This window comes from Tenrec ecaudatus, chromosome 10, assembly GCF_050624435.1.
Source record: "Tenrec ecaudatus isolate mTenEca1 chromosome 10, mTenEca1.hap1, whole genome shotgun sequence".
NCBI classification, from domain to species: Eukaryota; Metazoa; Chordata; class Mammalia; order Afrosoricida; family Tenrecidae; genus Tenrec; species Tenrec ecaudatus.
The window spans coordinates 70473666-70489632 of NC_134539.1; the positions used below are offsets into that span (position 1 = coordinate 70473666).

General features: G+C 44.0%; 2 protein-coding genes across 3 annotated transcripts in view; one reads left to right on the forward strand and one right to left on the reverse strand.

The window, feature by feature from the left end:
- Positions 1 to 9021, reverse strand: part of C10H9orf85 (chromosome 10 C9orf85 homolog) — an 89825-nt gene extending 80804 nt beyond the window's left edge. Inside the window, exon 1 of the mRNA XM_075560546.1 lies at positions 8839 to 9021. Within this exon, the coding sequence (XP_075416661.1) occupies positions 8839 to 8940 (102 nt within the window). The 5' untranslated portion in view covers positions 8941 to 9021. The remainder of the gene's footprint in view (positions 1 to 8838) is intronic.
- Positions 9022 to 9449: 428 nt separating this feature from the next.
- ABHD17B (abhydrolase domain containing 17B, depalmitoylase) overlaps positions 9450 to 15967 on the forward strand; it is a 52429-nt gene continuing 45911 nt past the window's right edge. The window contains exon 1 of one of the 2 annotated variants that reach the window (XM_075560547.1): positions 9450 to 9798. The gene's annotated coding sequence lies outside the window, so the exon portion shown is untranslated. Of the gene's footprint in view, positions 9799 to 9818; positions 10025 to 15967 lie in introns of those variants that run through there. The other variant, XM_075560548.1, reaches the window with a different exon arrangement.

Here is a 15967-nt window from a genome sequence, read left to right on the forward strand (position 1 = left end):
TGGTTCAACATACAAAAGACCATTAACAGCATTTGCCCCATTAACATGAAAAACTGTAATAACTACTTGATGGATAGTATAATATTGATAGATGAGGGAAAAGCATTTGACAACATCCAACAGCAATTCCGGTTAAAGTCACTTAGGAAGACAGGAATGGAAGGAAAATTCCTCAATATAGTACAAGCTATATATGAAAAACAAACAGCCAACATGGTAGTCAATGGAGAAAAGATTAATACAATTCCACTGAAAAAGGAGAGCAGACAAGGGTGCCTCTTGTCCCCACTCTTATTTCATATCATGCTGGAGGTTTTAATTAACAGCATAAGGCAAAGAAAAGACATCAAAGGTATTTGCCTGGGGAAGGAAGAGATGAAGCTACTGTTATTCGCAGATTATATGATTTTATATAGAGAAAATCCCAAAATCTCCACAAGGGGAGTACTGGAAGCAATAGAGGAATAGGGCAGAGTGACAGGCTACAAGATCAACAAACAAGTCTCTTTGACTGCTATACACATTGGATAAGACCACAGAAGGAGAGATCAAAACGGTGGTACCCTTCACAATAACCAAGCGCAAATTGAAATATTTGGGATATACCTGAATAAAAGAACTAAATATTTGTATGAGGAAAACTACAGAACAATATTACAAGAAACCTAGAGTGACCTCATCAAGTGGAAGAATATCCCATGCTCATGGATTGGAAGACACAATAAAGTTGTCAGTTCTGCCTAGGGCACAATGTAAGTTTAATGCAATCCCTGATACAATTACCCTCATCTTTCTTCAGAAATGGAAAAACTGATTACCAACTTCATATGGAAAGGTCAGAATTAGCAGAGAACTCCACAAGAAGGACAGAGTAGTAGGGCTTGTTTTACTTGACTTTAGGACCTATTATATAGCCACAATGGTCCAAACAGGATGTTACTGGTATAATGACAGATATTCAGACCAATGGAAAAGAACTGAAGACCCAGATACAAAATCATCAGCATGCAGACAACTGATCTTTGATAAGGGCCCAAAATATGAAATGGGAAGCAGATGCCCTCTTTAACAAGTGGTGCTGGAAAAAATTGATATCTACCTGCAGAAAAAAGGAAGCAACACCCTTATCTCAATCCATGCACAAGAATAAACTCAAGGTTGATTGCAGACCTTGACTTAAAACCCCAAACTATTGGGACCTTCGATGAGGGAATTGGGACCAACCTGAGAACTTTGGCACAGGGAATACATAGGCTATCAGAAATAGGGAAGGACACAAATTCAGATGAGTCAAAATTGACAAGTGGGATATAATGAAGATAAAACACCTGTACACATCAAAAGAATTCACCAAGAGAGTAATAAGAGAGACCACACTGGGAAAATATCTTTAGCAATGACACATCAGACAAAGACCTTATACTAAAATCTACAATACTCTGCTAGCTTCCAAAAAGAAAAAAAAAATAATTTCCCACTGAGGAGGTTGGCAAAGGACCTGAACATTAGTTTCACAAAGGCAGATAACCGAATTGCCACTAAACACAGGAGAAAATGTTGCCAATCATTAGCCATATGAGAAATGCAAATTAAAACGACATACCACCTAACACCCTCAAAAGATAGCCCAATTCAGAGATTAGAATTTAAAAAATCAGAAACCAAAAAGTGTTGGAGGTGCTTTGGTGAGACAGGAACTCTCATCCACTGTTGGTAGACCTGTAGGTATGTACAGCCACTATGGAAATCAATTTGCCGATATATAAAACAGACAAATTAAAGTACCATACAACCCAGCAAACCTCCCATTGGTCATATACTCAGAAGAAGCAAAAAACAAAGCATGGCCAGACATCCCTAAAAAGCAGTGATGAATGCATGAAGCACATTATGACATGGGAAGAACTGGAGGCAATTATATTAAGCAAAGTAAGCCAAGCACAAAAGTAAAGTACAACATGAGTCCACTGAGGTAAACTTAAAAATGCAAAAGGGAAAAGACTACTGTATACAAACATTCCTGGGGTGAGGTCCAGGAGTAAGGCAGGAGCCAGATCAAATCTAGGGATACGTATGGTAACCAACTAAAAAGGAGGGGGGGAAAGGAAAAAAAAGACATGGGTAGTGGGGGCACAGGACACTAACCCACCCAAGGAGAGGGTATTGTTTATATCTCCACAAGGAAAGAGGGACCAGACTTCAAACCGATGCTCCAAGGCATGAATGTAACATACCCGCATGAAACAGAGAACCAATAGAGGGGTCTGAGGGGCCAGCCCCAAACCCAACTATGTGGACAGCCTCCTCACCCTGCTGCAGAAAAATTCACTTCAGAGGACAGCACTGAAGTATAGCTCAGGGAGAGGGGCATGTCTGATCAGAGCACACGGGAAAAAATAAAGGGGGAGGAAGACAGAGTGGAACAGATGCTGGCCCACCAAACCCTGCTCAGAGCAGCCAATACACAGAGAAGACCACAGGGCCAACCCTCACTAACCCATAGAGCTATGAGAAACAACACTGGAGACACACTGGAGACCCCACCACCCTGCGGGAAAACACTAAAGGCATGCAACAGAACAGCAAGGCAAACAGAGCAATGAAGTCCCCAGGGAATACTAAAAATAGACTTTGGGGCCAGGGCATGGCACCCAATCAGACTGGACAGGAAAATACTCCTAAAAGTCCATAAAAAGACCTTGAACTATTTACAGGCTTTTTTTTTTTTGTCGTTGGTTTTTAGTTGTTTTGTTTTGCTTCATTGCTTTGTTTTTGCTCTGTCTTGGTTTTTTTGTGTGCATATTATTATCTCTTCAGGTCTATTTAGATAAGAGAGGCAGGATAAACAATATGGAGGCGAAAACAACAGAACCGACAGTTCAGGGGGACATGGGAGAGGGGCAGGTGGGTGAAAGGAAGCAGGAGTTAAACCCACAGACAAGGGAACAAGCGATCAAAATTGGTGGTGAGGAGAGTATAGGAGGCCTGTAGGTGAGGAGAGTATAGGAGGACTTGATCAAGGACAATGTAACCTAGAGGAATTACTAAAACCCAAATGAAGGCTGAACATGATAGTAGGATAAGAGGAAAGTAAAAGGAAATAGAGGAAAGAACTAGGAGGAAAAGGGCATTTATAGAGGTCTAAACACAGGCATGTACATATGTAAACATATTTATAGATGACGAAGGAGAAACAGATCTATGTGCATATATTTACAGGTTTAGTATTATGGTAGATGGAAATTGGGCCTCCACTCACGTACTCCCTCAATGCAAGAACACTTTGTTCTATTAAACTGGCATTCCATGATGCTCACTTTCCCGACAAGATCGTTGAAGACAAAGTGGTTGCATAAGCAAATGTGGTAAAGAAAGCTGAAGGTGAACGGCTATCAAAAAATAGTATCTGGGGTCTTAAAAACTTGAAGATTAACAAGTGGCCATCTAGCTGAGAAGCAACAAAGCTCACATGGAAGAAGCCTGTGTGATCACAAGGTGTCTATAGGATCAAGTAAGTATCAAGCATCGAAGAACAAAAAATCATATCACTGTCAATGAATGAGGAGACCCAAAGCCCATCTGTAGACAACTGGACATCCCTTACAGAAGGGTTGCGGTGAAGAGACAAGCCAGTCAAGGTGCAGTATAGCAACGAAGAAACATACAACTTGCCTCTAGTTCCTTAATGCTTCCTACGCCCCCCCCCCATGATGATCCTACTTCTACCTTACATATCTGGCTAGACCAGAGCATGTACACTGGTACAGATAAGAGATGGAAACACAGGGACTCGAGGACAAATAAAACCCTCAAGACCGATAATGAGAGTAGCTTTATCAGGAGGGGAAGGGGAAGGTGGGGGCAGAAAGGGAGAACCGATCACAATGATCTACATATAACCCCCTCATTAGGGGACAGACAACAGAAAAGTTGGTGAAGGGTGACACTGGACAGCGTAAGGAATGAAAAAATAATAATTTATAAGTTATCAAGGGGTTGTGAGGGAGAGGGTGGGGAGGAAGGAGAAAAAATGAGGAGCTGATACCAAGGCCTCAAGTAGAATGAAAATGTTGTGAGAATGATGATGGCAACAAATGTACAAATGTGCTTGACACAAAGGGTGGCTGCATGAATTGTGATAAGAGTTGTATGAGCCACAAATAAAATGATTTAACCCTATAACACTGAGTGTGACGTTTTCATAACATTTCATTAATATAATTAATTTAATTAAAATATTGATAACTATTAAAGTAAAGAATAAAAACAAAAATTTTTTCTCCTGAAATTAAAAAATTCTGGTGTTATAAGGTTAATAAATAAAAGCTGCAAACAAAGAGGAAAGACCAGTAGTTGGAATATACAGCCTTGGTGATAGAAATGAGACTGGACATGATGTGACAGAATTTTGCAAGAATTCTGACTTCTACATTGCAGATACCTTTTTTCAACATTCTAAATGAATACTACCTGGGTGGACCTGCCAGATACACAGGAACACACAGGAATCAAATCAACTACCTCAGCCAAAACAAGGCCAGGAGCTAACTGCAGGGTCAACTGCATCTAAAGACTATATTATGCATCTAAAGCTGAGGAAAATTACAAGTTCCTGAAAACCAAAATATGACTTTAATTACTGACCATCTGAATTTAGAACATCCTTAAAACAGATCTGACACATTGAACACTAGTGACAGACCAGATGAATTGTGCAATATCAAGAACATCTTCCATGAAAAAACAAAGTCCTTACAAATGCAGGAAAGAAAGAAAAGACCAACTGGATGCCTGCAGGCTCTGGAAGCTGCTCTTGAACACGGAAATGCTAAAGCAAATGCAAGAAACAATAAAGTAAAAGAGCCAAACAATTTCAAAAGGTAATTCAAGGAGACAAAGTAAAGCATTATAATAAAATGTGCAAAGACATGGAGATCGAAAGTTGACAAGAAGAATATGTTAGGTAGCTACCTAAGTGCCTGCAAAGACCCCCATAGAGGTGGTTGGAAAGAAATCAGGCAACCATTAGACACCTATGAAGACCCCAAACTGAACATGCTCATACTCAAGTACCCAAGCTAAGTGGGAGGTACCCCTGGGCGTCCAAATTAGGTGCAGGTTCATGACATCTCCCAGGTAGGCTTAACTCAGCCAATGGGTTCAACCATTACCATCAACCATGCCTCTGCAGCCAGAGGTTTGAGATATCCTGGCTATGGGAAGGATGTACTCTCTTAACCTGCTTCTGGACAGAGGCAGGTGGAGGAAGAGATCTCCCTACCCCTTGCCGGTGAACATGCACCCACTCCAGGGCTACTGGGCGGGGAGAGGGAACCAGCCTCTGGGCCCACATGCTCTTAGCCTTTAAAGTTCTTCTGTTTCTGGCCTCCCAGGACTCCCACCCCCCAGGTCCACACCCGTGGGTGGTTCTTTTCTGTGTGGTTGCTTGTGCCCAGTTGTGAACCCCTTTGATACTGTAAAACCTGAACTTCTCTTTTCCTTCATAAAAACCCCTTGGATTACAATACGGGCTTTGGTGTGAATTCTTTCAGCGTGCAAAGTAAAGAAACAAGGTATTACCCATTCAAGAAACCTAACAAACACACTCAGCAAGTTTCAAGCTGAAAGACCTCTCAAAACTAAAGGATTACATGGGGAAAATATTGACGATCCAGGAAGTATAAAAAATAAGATATAATAAAGAGTCATCATACCAAAAAGAACTGGTCAACATTCAACTACTTGAAGAGATACCATATGGTCGAGAGTCAAAGATACAAATGGAAGAAGTTCAAGTTGCCCTGAAGGCATTAGCAAAAAGCAAGGCTCCAGGAACTGACAAGCTACCAACTGAAATGTTTCAACAATCTGATGAATGTCCAAAGCAGTCACTGGTCGATGCCAAGAAATTTGGAAGACACCTAATTGGCCAACCTACTGGAAGAGATCCATATTTGTGACCCTTCCAAAGAAAGGTGACTGAACAGAATATGGCCTTAAATACAGCAATTGCGAGAATGGCACAGATCGTGGCAGTATTTCTTTCTGTTGTACATAAGAGTTGTTATTAGTGGGAGTCCACTCAAGGGCACTCAACAATAACAAGCTACAAAAGTAATAACCAGCTATAGTTTGTGTAACAACCATTAAAAAGAATGGGTCAAAACCAAACCAAACTCCCTGCCATTGAGTCAATTCTGACTCAGTAGCCTCCCTGTAGGACAGGGTTGAACTGTCCCTGTGAGTTTCCAAGACTGTAACTCTTTATGTGGGTAGAAAGTTCTTTTCTCCTGAACAACAGCAGCTTGTGGTTTTGAACTCCTGAAAATCTAGCTTTCTATAGCTGTGCAAGGCTGTGAGCACAAGAATTTGCTATGACTGTGGAACAAAACTCAAAGTCATAAATGAGACCAAGCTTACTAGTCAAATAGAAACTGGTGGAAGCCCCAGGACTAGGGCTCTTAGTTACCCTTCAGGGAAACAATAACACTAGTGACCTACCCATATGTAGGCTCAGAAGAGTTAGGAAAGGAAGAGGAGTGGAAATAAGAGACATAGGAAGTGTGAAAAGTGATGGTACATTTAGGGATTGTAATTAATGAGATGAAACAAAATGTGTACGAACGGTTAAATCTAAAACTGATAAACCTTCTGCGAAAACCTTCACCCAATACTCGATGAGAAGTTTGAGAAAGAAAAAAAAAATCTATGATTGTTACATTGAGAGTAACTGTTGTCAACGAGAGCCACAAAAAAAAATGTGTAAATTGTTGATTGGAAAATGAATTTGCTCTGTAAACATTCCCTCAAATCACTTTAAAAAATGAAAGAAGAATCTGCTATGAACACAACCAATTATCAGTTCTCCACTGGACAGATGACAATCTGGTTATCTTTCCTCAGGAAACCACTTCTTGCTATTTCTGTTACAACCTCTAGCAACCAAATGTTCCTCTGATGAACAAGCAAGAAGTCTCCAGGATCTCAAGATATATAAGATCAACAGTTAAATCTGTAGTGATTGCATTTGAGACTGGGAAAATATATGAGACCTGAATGAGCAGTTTGTTAGGAGATACTAAAAGTGCAGGATGAAATGTGCAAGAAAAGTTAGTTCAGTTCAAGAATTCTAAGAAATGAAAGTAGGTGGGGAGGGAGCGGATAAAAAAGAGGAGCTGATACTAAGAGCTCTAAAGAAAGTAAATGTCTAGAAAAGAAGGAAGGCAACATATGTACAAACATGCCTGTTTCAATCGATGTATGGATTGTAACAGGAGTTGTAATAGTCCCTCCCCAATAAAATGATATTTTAATAATAAAAAAAGAATTCTAAGAAAAGCTACACTATAGTTAAATATTTCTGAAAATGGCCCTTATTGGATGAAAAATTATCAGAATTAAATGCTTATACAAAAGCGTAGGAATAGGATGAAGACAAATATTAGGAACCAGCTTTAATCTATTAATAGGAGGCACAGATTTGAGAGTCTGGGCCAACAGTTTCCCAACTGCTGCTCAAAGTATTTTTTCTAGAAATCTTATGGTAAAGGGAAATTAAAAGTCCTATGAGCACTCAATTTAAAAGAATCTTCCTTATTCTTCCTTAAAGAGCTATGTTTTCCTTCATCAGCATTTACAAGAATGTTTCATTACAAACCGTTGTACTTGCTTACTCTCTCTATGGTCCATAATGTTTCAGGTTTCCTGAAGGCAAACCAACCCTTTGTAACACTATACACCCATCAGCACAGGTAAGGATTCACTAAAATGTTGTATAATCAGTGTAGGAATGCAGAAAAGAGAAAATAATCACAAACATGAGCTACTATAAACATATTTTGCTTTCTTAATCAATGTAGAAAATCATTTGTTTAACACCTATCATGATCCAGACCTTTCACATACTGGGAGATCATTTCCTTTATCCTCACAACAACCCCAGATTTATCGTGAAACCAAATATATAATACATTGCTCAAGGCCACACACCTGATATTCTTGAATTCGTTTATGTGACTCTCAGGTTTACCTGATATAACAGCAGGCTCCCTGCTCCAGCACTTTGGTGTACTAAATAAAACTCAAAACTGCCATCTATTCCGATTCAAAGCGTCCCTAACGGGCAGGTAGAACTGCCCCCATGGTTTCAGGGTAGGCAGTCTCATCTTTCTGGCAGGGAGCAGCTGACCCTGCAGTTAGCAGCCTAAGTGGTAACCCACTGTGCTGCCTGCCTGGGCTCCTACTTAAGCAGTGTGAAGTGAACTCTTCTCACAGGCTTTCTGTGATAACCAGCTAAAGAAGTAAGTTCAAAACAGGGCAGCTTTACATTAATGAGAACGTGATTCTCCAAACCACCTTACAAGACAGAAATGGCCATTCTTACGCAGTTGGGGCTGTGTGTGCCTAATCATTCTTCTCCCAGTAAACCTGTTTAAAAAACAAAACAAACAAAAACGTGGCCGCAGAAACATTTTGAGACTGGCGCCACAGCAGTTCGTTTTTTCTACTGCAAATAATTGCAAATATGTGATCCCCAATAGTGTGTTCCCCAACTCAATACTGTCCATTGACGACCATTTAAAATGATGATGAGGCTCCCGTTGACTCGTTCGGTAAATGTGATGTGATAACCATCTTCTTTAAGGAGAGGCAACGTAACCAGGTCCAGGAAGGGGCGTGAGAACATCACTGTTTTAGAAAGGACTGCATTACAGCCCAAACGAACTCCGGGCTGCAGTCCACTCTCGCCCTCCCACCTCCTCTCAGTTCCCCTCTCTTCCCCTGCCACTGAACCATTCCTTCCCGGAGTCAGATTCAGGGCAGCGGGCAAACTCCTACCTTGGTCTGCACACGCTTATCAAACTTGTCATTTTGGAAGCTAAACGTATTCTGGTGCCTCTGAGGCCTGGAACGAGCCACGTTCCCTTTCTGAGAACTCATCGCGGAAACCACGAGCACCAGGTCTCGCCGGGAACAGCGTGGAACATCCCCCTGAGGTGACGCGTCTGTCGTGACCCGGAAGCAACTCCTTCCGGCTCCTCTGCCCCCGCCCCAGGTCGTCCCACGTGACTTCAGACCGAGGTGAAAGGACACCCTCAGGCCCCTTCCCAGGGTCTGGCCGCCTCCGCGAGGTCCAGCCTCGACCCCTCCCCGCGCCCCCTGCTCAGCGTGTCTCCCATGCTTTGCGAACGAGTCCCGCTTTCTTCGAAATGGGAACTGTCCCCATTGGTCGGAACGTGCCTATCTATCACGCGAAGGGGCGGGAAACCTTTACTCCTATTGGCTGTTCTTTACCGCAATCCCCGCCTCCTGCTGACTCCGCTCGGCCTCTGCCGGCGCTTGGAACGCGACGGACTCTGTTAGGCGGCGCGTGATTGGTGGAAGGCGGACTAGGGTGGGCCCTAGTCTTCGCCCCGCCCTCCCGCGGGCTGGAACCCGGGTCAGCCTTGGCACCTTCTTCCAGTCAGAGAGCAACTCCAGTCACCGAGAGGGTGCCGCTCGCCCCTCCGGTACCCTCCCAGCCGCCCTCCGGTGACGGGAGCGAGCCCCGCGGTCCGGAGCCTGAGGAGGAGTGGGGAAAGGAAGATTAAAGAGAGAGGATTAAAAAAAAAAAGATCGGGCCGGATCTGGGTGCTCTCTGCAGCGCCCGAAAGGGAGGGGGCGGCGGCGCCTGCGACCACGGCCGCACGGGACCTGAGGCCCGAGAGTAGCCGGCGGCGGCGGCCGCTCCAGCGCCTCGCGCCGGGGCCGTTAGTCAGCAGAACGCGAGCTCGTGCCGAGGAGCAGGGCCGGTGCGAGGTGAGATTACTACGCGCGAGCCGGGCCCCCTCGAGCGCTTCCGTCCTCACTCGCCCAGGCGCCGGGGGCTGCAGCCCTGTCCCCCGGCCTCGTCCGGGCTGCCCGCAGGCGGGGAGAGCGGCGGCGGCGGGAGCGCGGATCTCGCCTCCACGAGGACCGCGTGTCCGCAGAGCTTGTCTCCGGGCCCTTTGGGCCCCGCGCTTGGGCGCCGGCCCCTCCGCTGCAGGTGCGTGTGGCCGCGGGGTGCCAGGGGCACTGCGGCTGCGGCCGGGCTCGGAAAGGGGGGCGCTAGGCCCGGAGCCGCAGCGCGGGAGGGAAGGGCCGGGCGGGGGGAGGGGAGCAGGAGGCGTCTTTGTTGTTGGCGACGGTGGGGGGGGGGGGGATCCCTCTCGGCGCGGGAGAAAGGCGAGGCGAGGAAGCCGTCCCCGATCGGGGCTGGATTTGCGAGCGGATTCTGTGCTGGTTTCGTGAAATGGAGAGGTAGGAGGTCCCTGCGATCCGCGCGGCGGCCTGAGTCAGGGGGACGGGGAGGGGATGCACGGACCGGAGGACTGGGGAAGGTCTTGGGTGCTCCTTGCAGAGAAGTCTCGTTTCCCTCCCTTTGCTTTGCTCCCTGTGCACGAAAACGTGAGGTCAGGTCCCCTCCCGGGCTCCCAGGGATCGGCGGGAGCCGGATCGCTGGTCTCCTGCTAGTTCTCTGCTCTGCCAGCCTCGGTTTGCAGATCGACTGGGCTCCGTGTGGGTTTGTGTGTTCCCGGCTGGCCGCCTTCCCGAGGGTTCTCTCCTAGTCTGTGGTTCAACTTGAATCTGGTCTGTTGCAGAACTCTCATCAGGATTCGCTTGTGAATTGGAAAATTCGTGTTTTGGGGTGAAAAATGCCCCGTAAGTGGGAAAAATCAGGAAGTTCCATCCATCAGATTAGATGTACAGTGTGGAGGACTTTTGTGTAGATGAGACCGTTTAACCTCGGTTTCGTGTGCGTGTGTGTATATGTGTGTGATTTTCAACACCAGAAGACGCACAGTGTTTTTTAATCCATGTGATGGATTTGGTAAGCAAAAGGATGCCTAACGGAACCTGGAAAAGGTGACCTCTAAATTGTGGCGATTAGCTTGTGAAAGACATTACTGTGTAATATTTTTTGCCATATGCTTGGTCCATCTAAGATAATTCGCTGGGGTTTTGTTTGTTTGTTTGTTTTGCGTTTCCAGTAGTCAAAAATTTTGGTGATTTTGTGCTAACAGTTCAAACTACCTAAACACTCTAAGTAGAAAGTCACGTCCTTGTAATTTATTTCCCTTAGCAGGGAGATTTACAGTAAGATGAAGTTTTCTCCAAAAAGAAAAAAGGTCCTTTAATATATTTGTAACTTGAGATCAGTTAGGTGGCATGTCCAATATCTTCTAATCACAGCCAGTATTTTGAAAGTTACTGTGATTGCTTGTTGGTGATTTTTTATTTTGGAGTAGGGTAGTGACGTAAAGAAGTACTGTGGAGGTAATCATGTTTCAAGTCCTAAGAGCAATACAGTTCTTGATAGGGTAGTTGAAATATTACTTGAGATCCAGTAGAAAGTGAATCAACACCCTCAACTATATTTTGACCTCTCTTTCCCCCCACTCTAGAACTAATCCTGTTATTGGCAGAGATAGGATTCGATTTTAGCAGGCTCTGCAGCGGTACCTGTGTCTCTTGGTGTGCGGTGCTGGAGTTACTGCAGTGGTTTGCTTCCTTGTTTCACAAGCCCATTTTGAAATTGTGTGTGAAATGACAACTGAAAACGAATTTCTATTTTCCTGTGCCAAGCTGAATTACAATTGAGCATGTTGGCAAAGTGCTTTTTGTAGCTTAAGGAACCCAGGAGAACTAGGCAGTTGGTGGATGTTTCAAGTGCTGTGGCTGAATTGGTATATACAACTGCAGCAGTTATTACACAGCTGAGTCAGTTTCTCCTTTTGTAATTTAGAGCTATTAAAACGTGCACCTGTTCACCTAGAAAAGGCAGCGAGACCCATATAAATTAACTGCGAAGACTTTTGAATGCAGTTTGAATCTGGTTTTGTTTTGGTACTGTGGATTTCGGTTGAAATAGTAACTATGTTCATGTGCCATTGTTTAGGAGTGGATAAAAACTCAGTGTTTCTCTCATACTAAGGTTAGAATCAGTGTAGACTGGGAAATAGAGTGACAAATTCATCCTAATTCTCAAAACTAATTTCGACCTGTTAAAAATTTCTCATGTACATGACTCCATTTGCTTCTCAAACCCAGCATTATGGGTTTGAGAGGAAAATTTCCACTACTGCTATCATTGATGGAGCCCAGAAAAGTTAGTTACTTGAGTTGATTCTGTCAATTCGGGAGCTCTGGTTACATGTGGTTTACATGTTGGACTGCCAACACAAAGTCAGCAGTTTGAAACTACTAGCCACTTTACTGGGGAAAGATGAGGCTCTCTACTACTCTGAAGCAGTGGTTCTCAACCTTCCTAATGCCGTGACCCTTTAATACAGTTCCTCATATTGTGGTGACCCACAACCATAAAATTTTCGTTACTACCTCATAACTGTAATTTTGTTACTGCTATGAATTGGGCGACCCCTATGAAAGGGTCCTATGATCCGCAAAGGGGATTGCGACCCACAGGTTGAGAGCCACTGCCCTAAAGGGTTATAGCCACGGAAACCTAGAGGCCATTCTACCCTGTCTAATAGGGGCACTGTGAGTCAGAATTGACTTGATGGCACTGAGTTTTCGTTTTTCCAACTACTCAGATCTAGTATATGACTGGTTACTGCTATGTAATATGTGCGCCATTATGTAGCTATACCTGATTTCTGTTTTGTTGATTCCAGTTTGCTGTTCTTAAACAGTACGCTATGTGTATTTTCTTAACTGCATGTGCAAGAATTCCTCTAGGGCAGTGGTCTGGACGCTATATCCCTTTTATTAGAAAATTGTTTTAGAACTTCTCTATTATTAGGCTAAAATGAAATTCTTAATGAATCTTTCAAAACAGTAATACTTCTTAAGAGATGGGACAAAATGTATATAAATTGTCAAATGTAAAACTGATGATCAGCTCTAGACCTTCACCCAATGCACAGTAAATAGTGATAGTTTTTGTTTAATTATTAATACACTTATTAAAATAAAGACATAAAATAGTGTATGATTCAGTATGAAAACGTTTGGACTCATGGCTGGCCCCACTATGAGAAATGATGCCCCTCAGTGACTAAGGGCGATACAGGGGACAGACCTGATCCCACCACACCGAGGCAAAGCACCAGGGGAGTGCAGCGGAACAGCAAGGGAATGGAGTGGCAAGGTCCCCAGGGAATGCTGAAAGTGGACTTTGGGGCCAGGGCGTGGTGCCCCAACAGACTGGACTGGAAAACGCTCCTAAGGGCCAGCAAAAGATCCTTGAACTAACTACAAGCTTTTCTTTTGTGAAGTGTTTTGTTTTATTCTTTGTCAGTGGCTTGTTTTTGTTGTTTTGTTGTCTGGTTGTATACTGTTGCTTTGTTATCCTCTGTCTTGTTTTCATGCATGTCAGTGTCTCCACAGGTCTGTCTGAATAGGACAGGCTGGATGAACTATCTGGAGGAAAAACAACTGGACTGACAGTTCCGGGGGGACTTGGGGTGAGGGAGGGGGATAAGGAAGTGGTGTTAACAAACACAGGGACAAGGGAACAACATGGGACCCAAAATGGTAGAGAGGGGGGAGTGGCAGGCCTGGTGGGGAATGATCAAGGGTAAGGTTGCGTAGAGAAGAGGTATAGCTGTAGCCCAGGTAAGGACGGAGCATGGTAGTGGGGCAGGAGGAAAGTCAAGGGAGATGGAGGAAGGAGCTGGGAGTCAAGGGGCATTTATGTACGTCTAGACAAAGACATGTACATGCAAATATATATATGAGGATGGGGAAATAGATCTATGTGTCTATATTTATAGGTTTAGTATTAAGGTGGCGGAAGGACCTTGGGCCTCCACTCAAGCACTCCCTCAATGCATGAATACTTTCTTTTATTAAATTTGCACTCTATGATGCTCACTCTCCCGACACAACTGCTGAAGCCAAAGTGGGTGAACAAGTAAATGTGGTGAAGAAAGCTGATGGTGCCCGGCTATAAAAAGAGACAGTGACTGGGGTCTTAAAGGCTCAAAGATAAACAAGCGGACATCTAGCTCAGAAGCAACAAAGCCCACATGGAAGAACACACCAACCTGTGTGATCACGTGGTCCCAAAGGGATCAGTTATCAGGCATCAAAGAACAAAAAATCATATCATTGGCTGCACACCTCCATGATACGATCACCTAAGACAAACGGGTGCATAAGCAAATGTGGTGAAGAAAGCTGAAGGTGCCCGACTATCAAAAGAGATAGTGTCTGGGGTCTTAAAAACTTGAAGGTGAACAAGCACACCAGCCGGTGCGATCACGAGGTGCCAACGGGACCAGGGATAAGGCATTATGCAAAAAAAAAAAAAAAAGAATATATATGTGTGTGTGTGTGTGTGTGTGTGTGTATACCATAGTGAATGAAGGGGGAAGTGCAGAGTGGAGACCCGAGGCCCAAGTGTCAACCACTGGAGATCCCCTCATAGAGGGGTTTAGGAGAGGAGATGGGTCAGTCAGGGTGCGATGTAGAACCGATGAAGAACACAGCTTTCCCCCAGATCCTTGATGCTTCCTCCCCACAACGACCATGATCCGAATTCTACCTTGCAGGACTGGATAGGGCAGAGGTTATACACTGGTGCTTATGGGGGCTGGAGGCACAGGGAATCCAGGGTGGATGATACCTTCAGGACCAGGGGTGTGAGGGGCGATGCTGAGAGAGTGGAGGGTGAGTGGGTTGGAAAGGGGGAACTGATTACAAGGATCCACATGTGACCTCCTCCCTGGGAGATGGACGGCAGAGAAGGGGAGGAAGGGAGACTCTGGATAGGGCAAAATATGACAAAATAACAATCTGTGGATTATCAAGGGCTCATGAGGGAGGGAGTAGCAGGAAGGGAGGGGGAAAAAAAGAGGACCTGATGCAGAGGGCTTAAGTGGAGAGCAAATGCTTTGAGAGTGATTAGGGCAAAGAATGGAAGGATGTGCTTTATACAATTGATGTATGTATATGTGTGGATTGTCATAAGAGTTGTATGAGCCCCTAATAAAATGTTAAAAAAAAGAAAGAAAATGTTTGGACTCAACTGACCCATGTTACCAAAACAATGACAGTCTAGCAAAGATAGCATCCTGTGGGGGTTGTTAGAAGTGCAGACCCTCACATGCCATGCCACAGTTCAAGATTTGTGTGCACGTTGAAATTTGAAAAGCGCTACTAGAATAATAGTCTTAACTGTTACCTGGCAGTATCACTGAATACATCTGCTACAAAGACAAATTGGAGCAAGTGTAAGGAATTGGCAGTTCCAGTATCTAAGGTAGCACCATTGTTGGTGATAAAATGACTTTTCTTTAATAACTACTTTCAGTAAAGTTTGAATAAAAGCAAAAGAATAATCTTTATTCTTCCCTCAGTATGCATTGGTTTCATGCTGAGAAATCTTCATCTATTTTAGAACAATCCATAAATACTTGATTTTAAGTCCTGTTTGTAATGGTGTTCCCTCATCCAGCCCACCAATTAAATGTCCTGCACAATATTCAAATGTCGGAGACATGAAGAGATAGCATATGCTTTTGCAGGAAGAGTTCCTGACCTTTGTTGTGTCCCTCATTCATGAGATAACCAAAGAGCCCTGTAGACTAACCTCCCTAGCGTATAAACCAAGTAGTAAGTAGTACTACAGTACACAGTACTGCAGTGTATTATAAAAGCAAGGGGTGTGCCCTTTTCTCTCCACTGGGGTCATAGTGATTGAGTTTCTGTTTTCCTCTTCTTTTATAGACTTCTTAATGTTTGCCAACTGGAGTGTGAAATGGTACCTTTTTGTAATTTTAATCTACCGTATATACTCCTATATAAGCTGGTTTTTTTTCCCCAGCACATTTCTTATGTTGTTTTTGTGGTTAAAATTAGGTGCCTCGGCTGATACTCAGATCGACTTATACGCGAGTATATATAGTGTACTCCTCTGCCTGTTCATTACTCCATGGAAAATAGTTGTTGGCCATTTCTATTCCTTTTCTCTTAGTTACCTCTT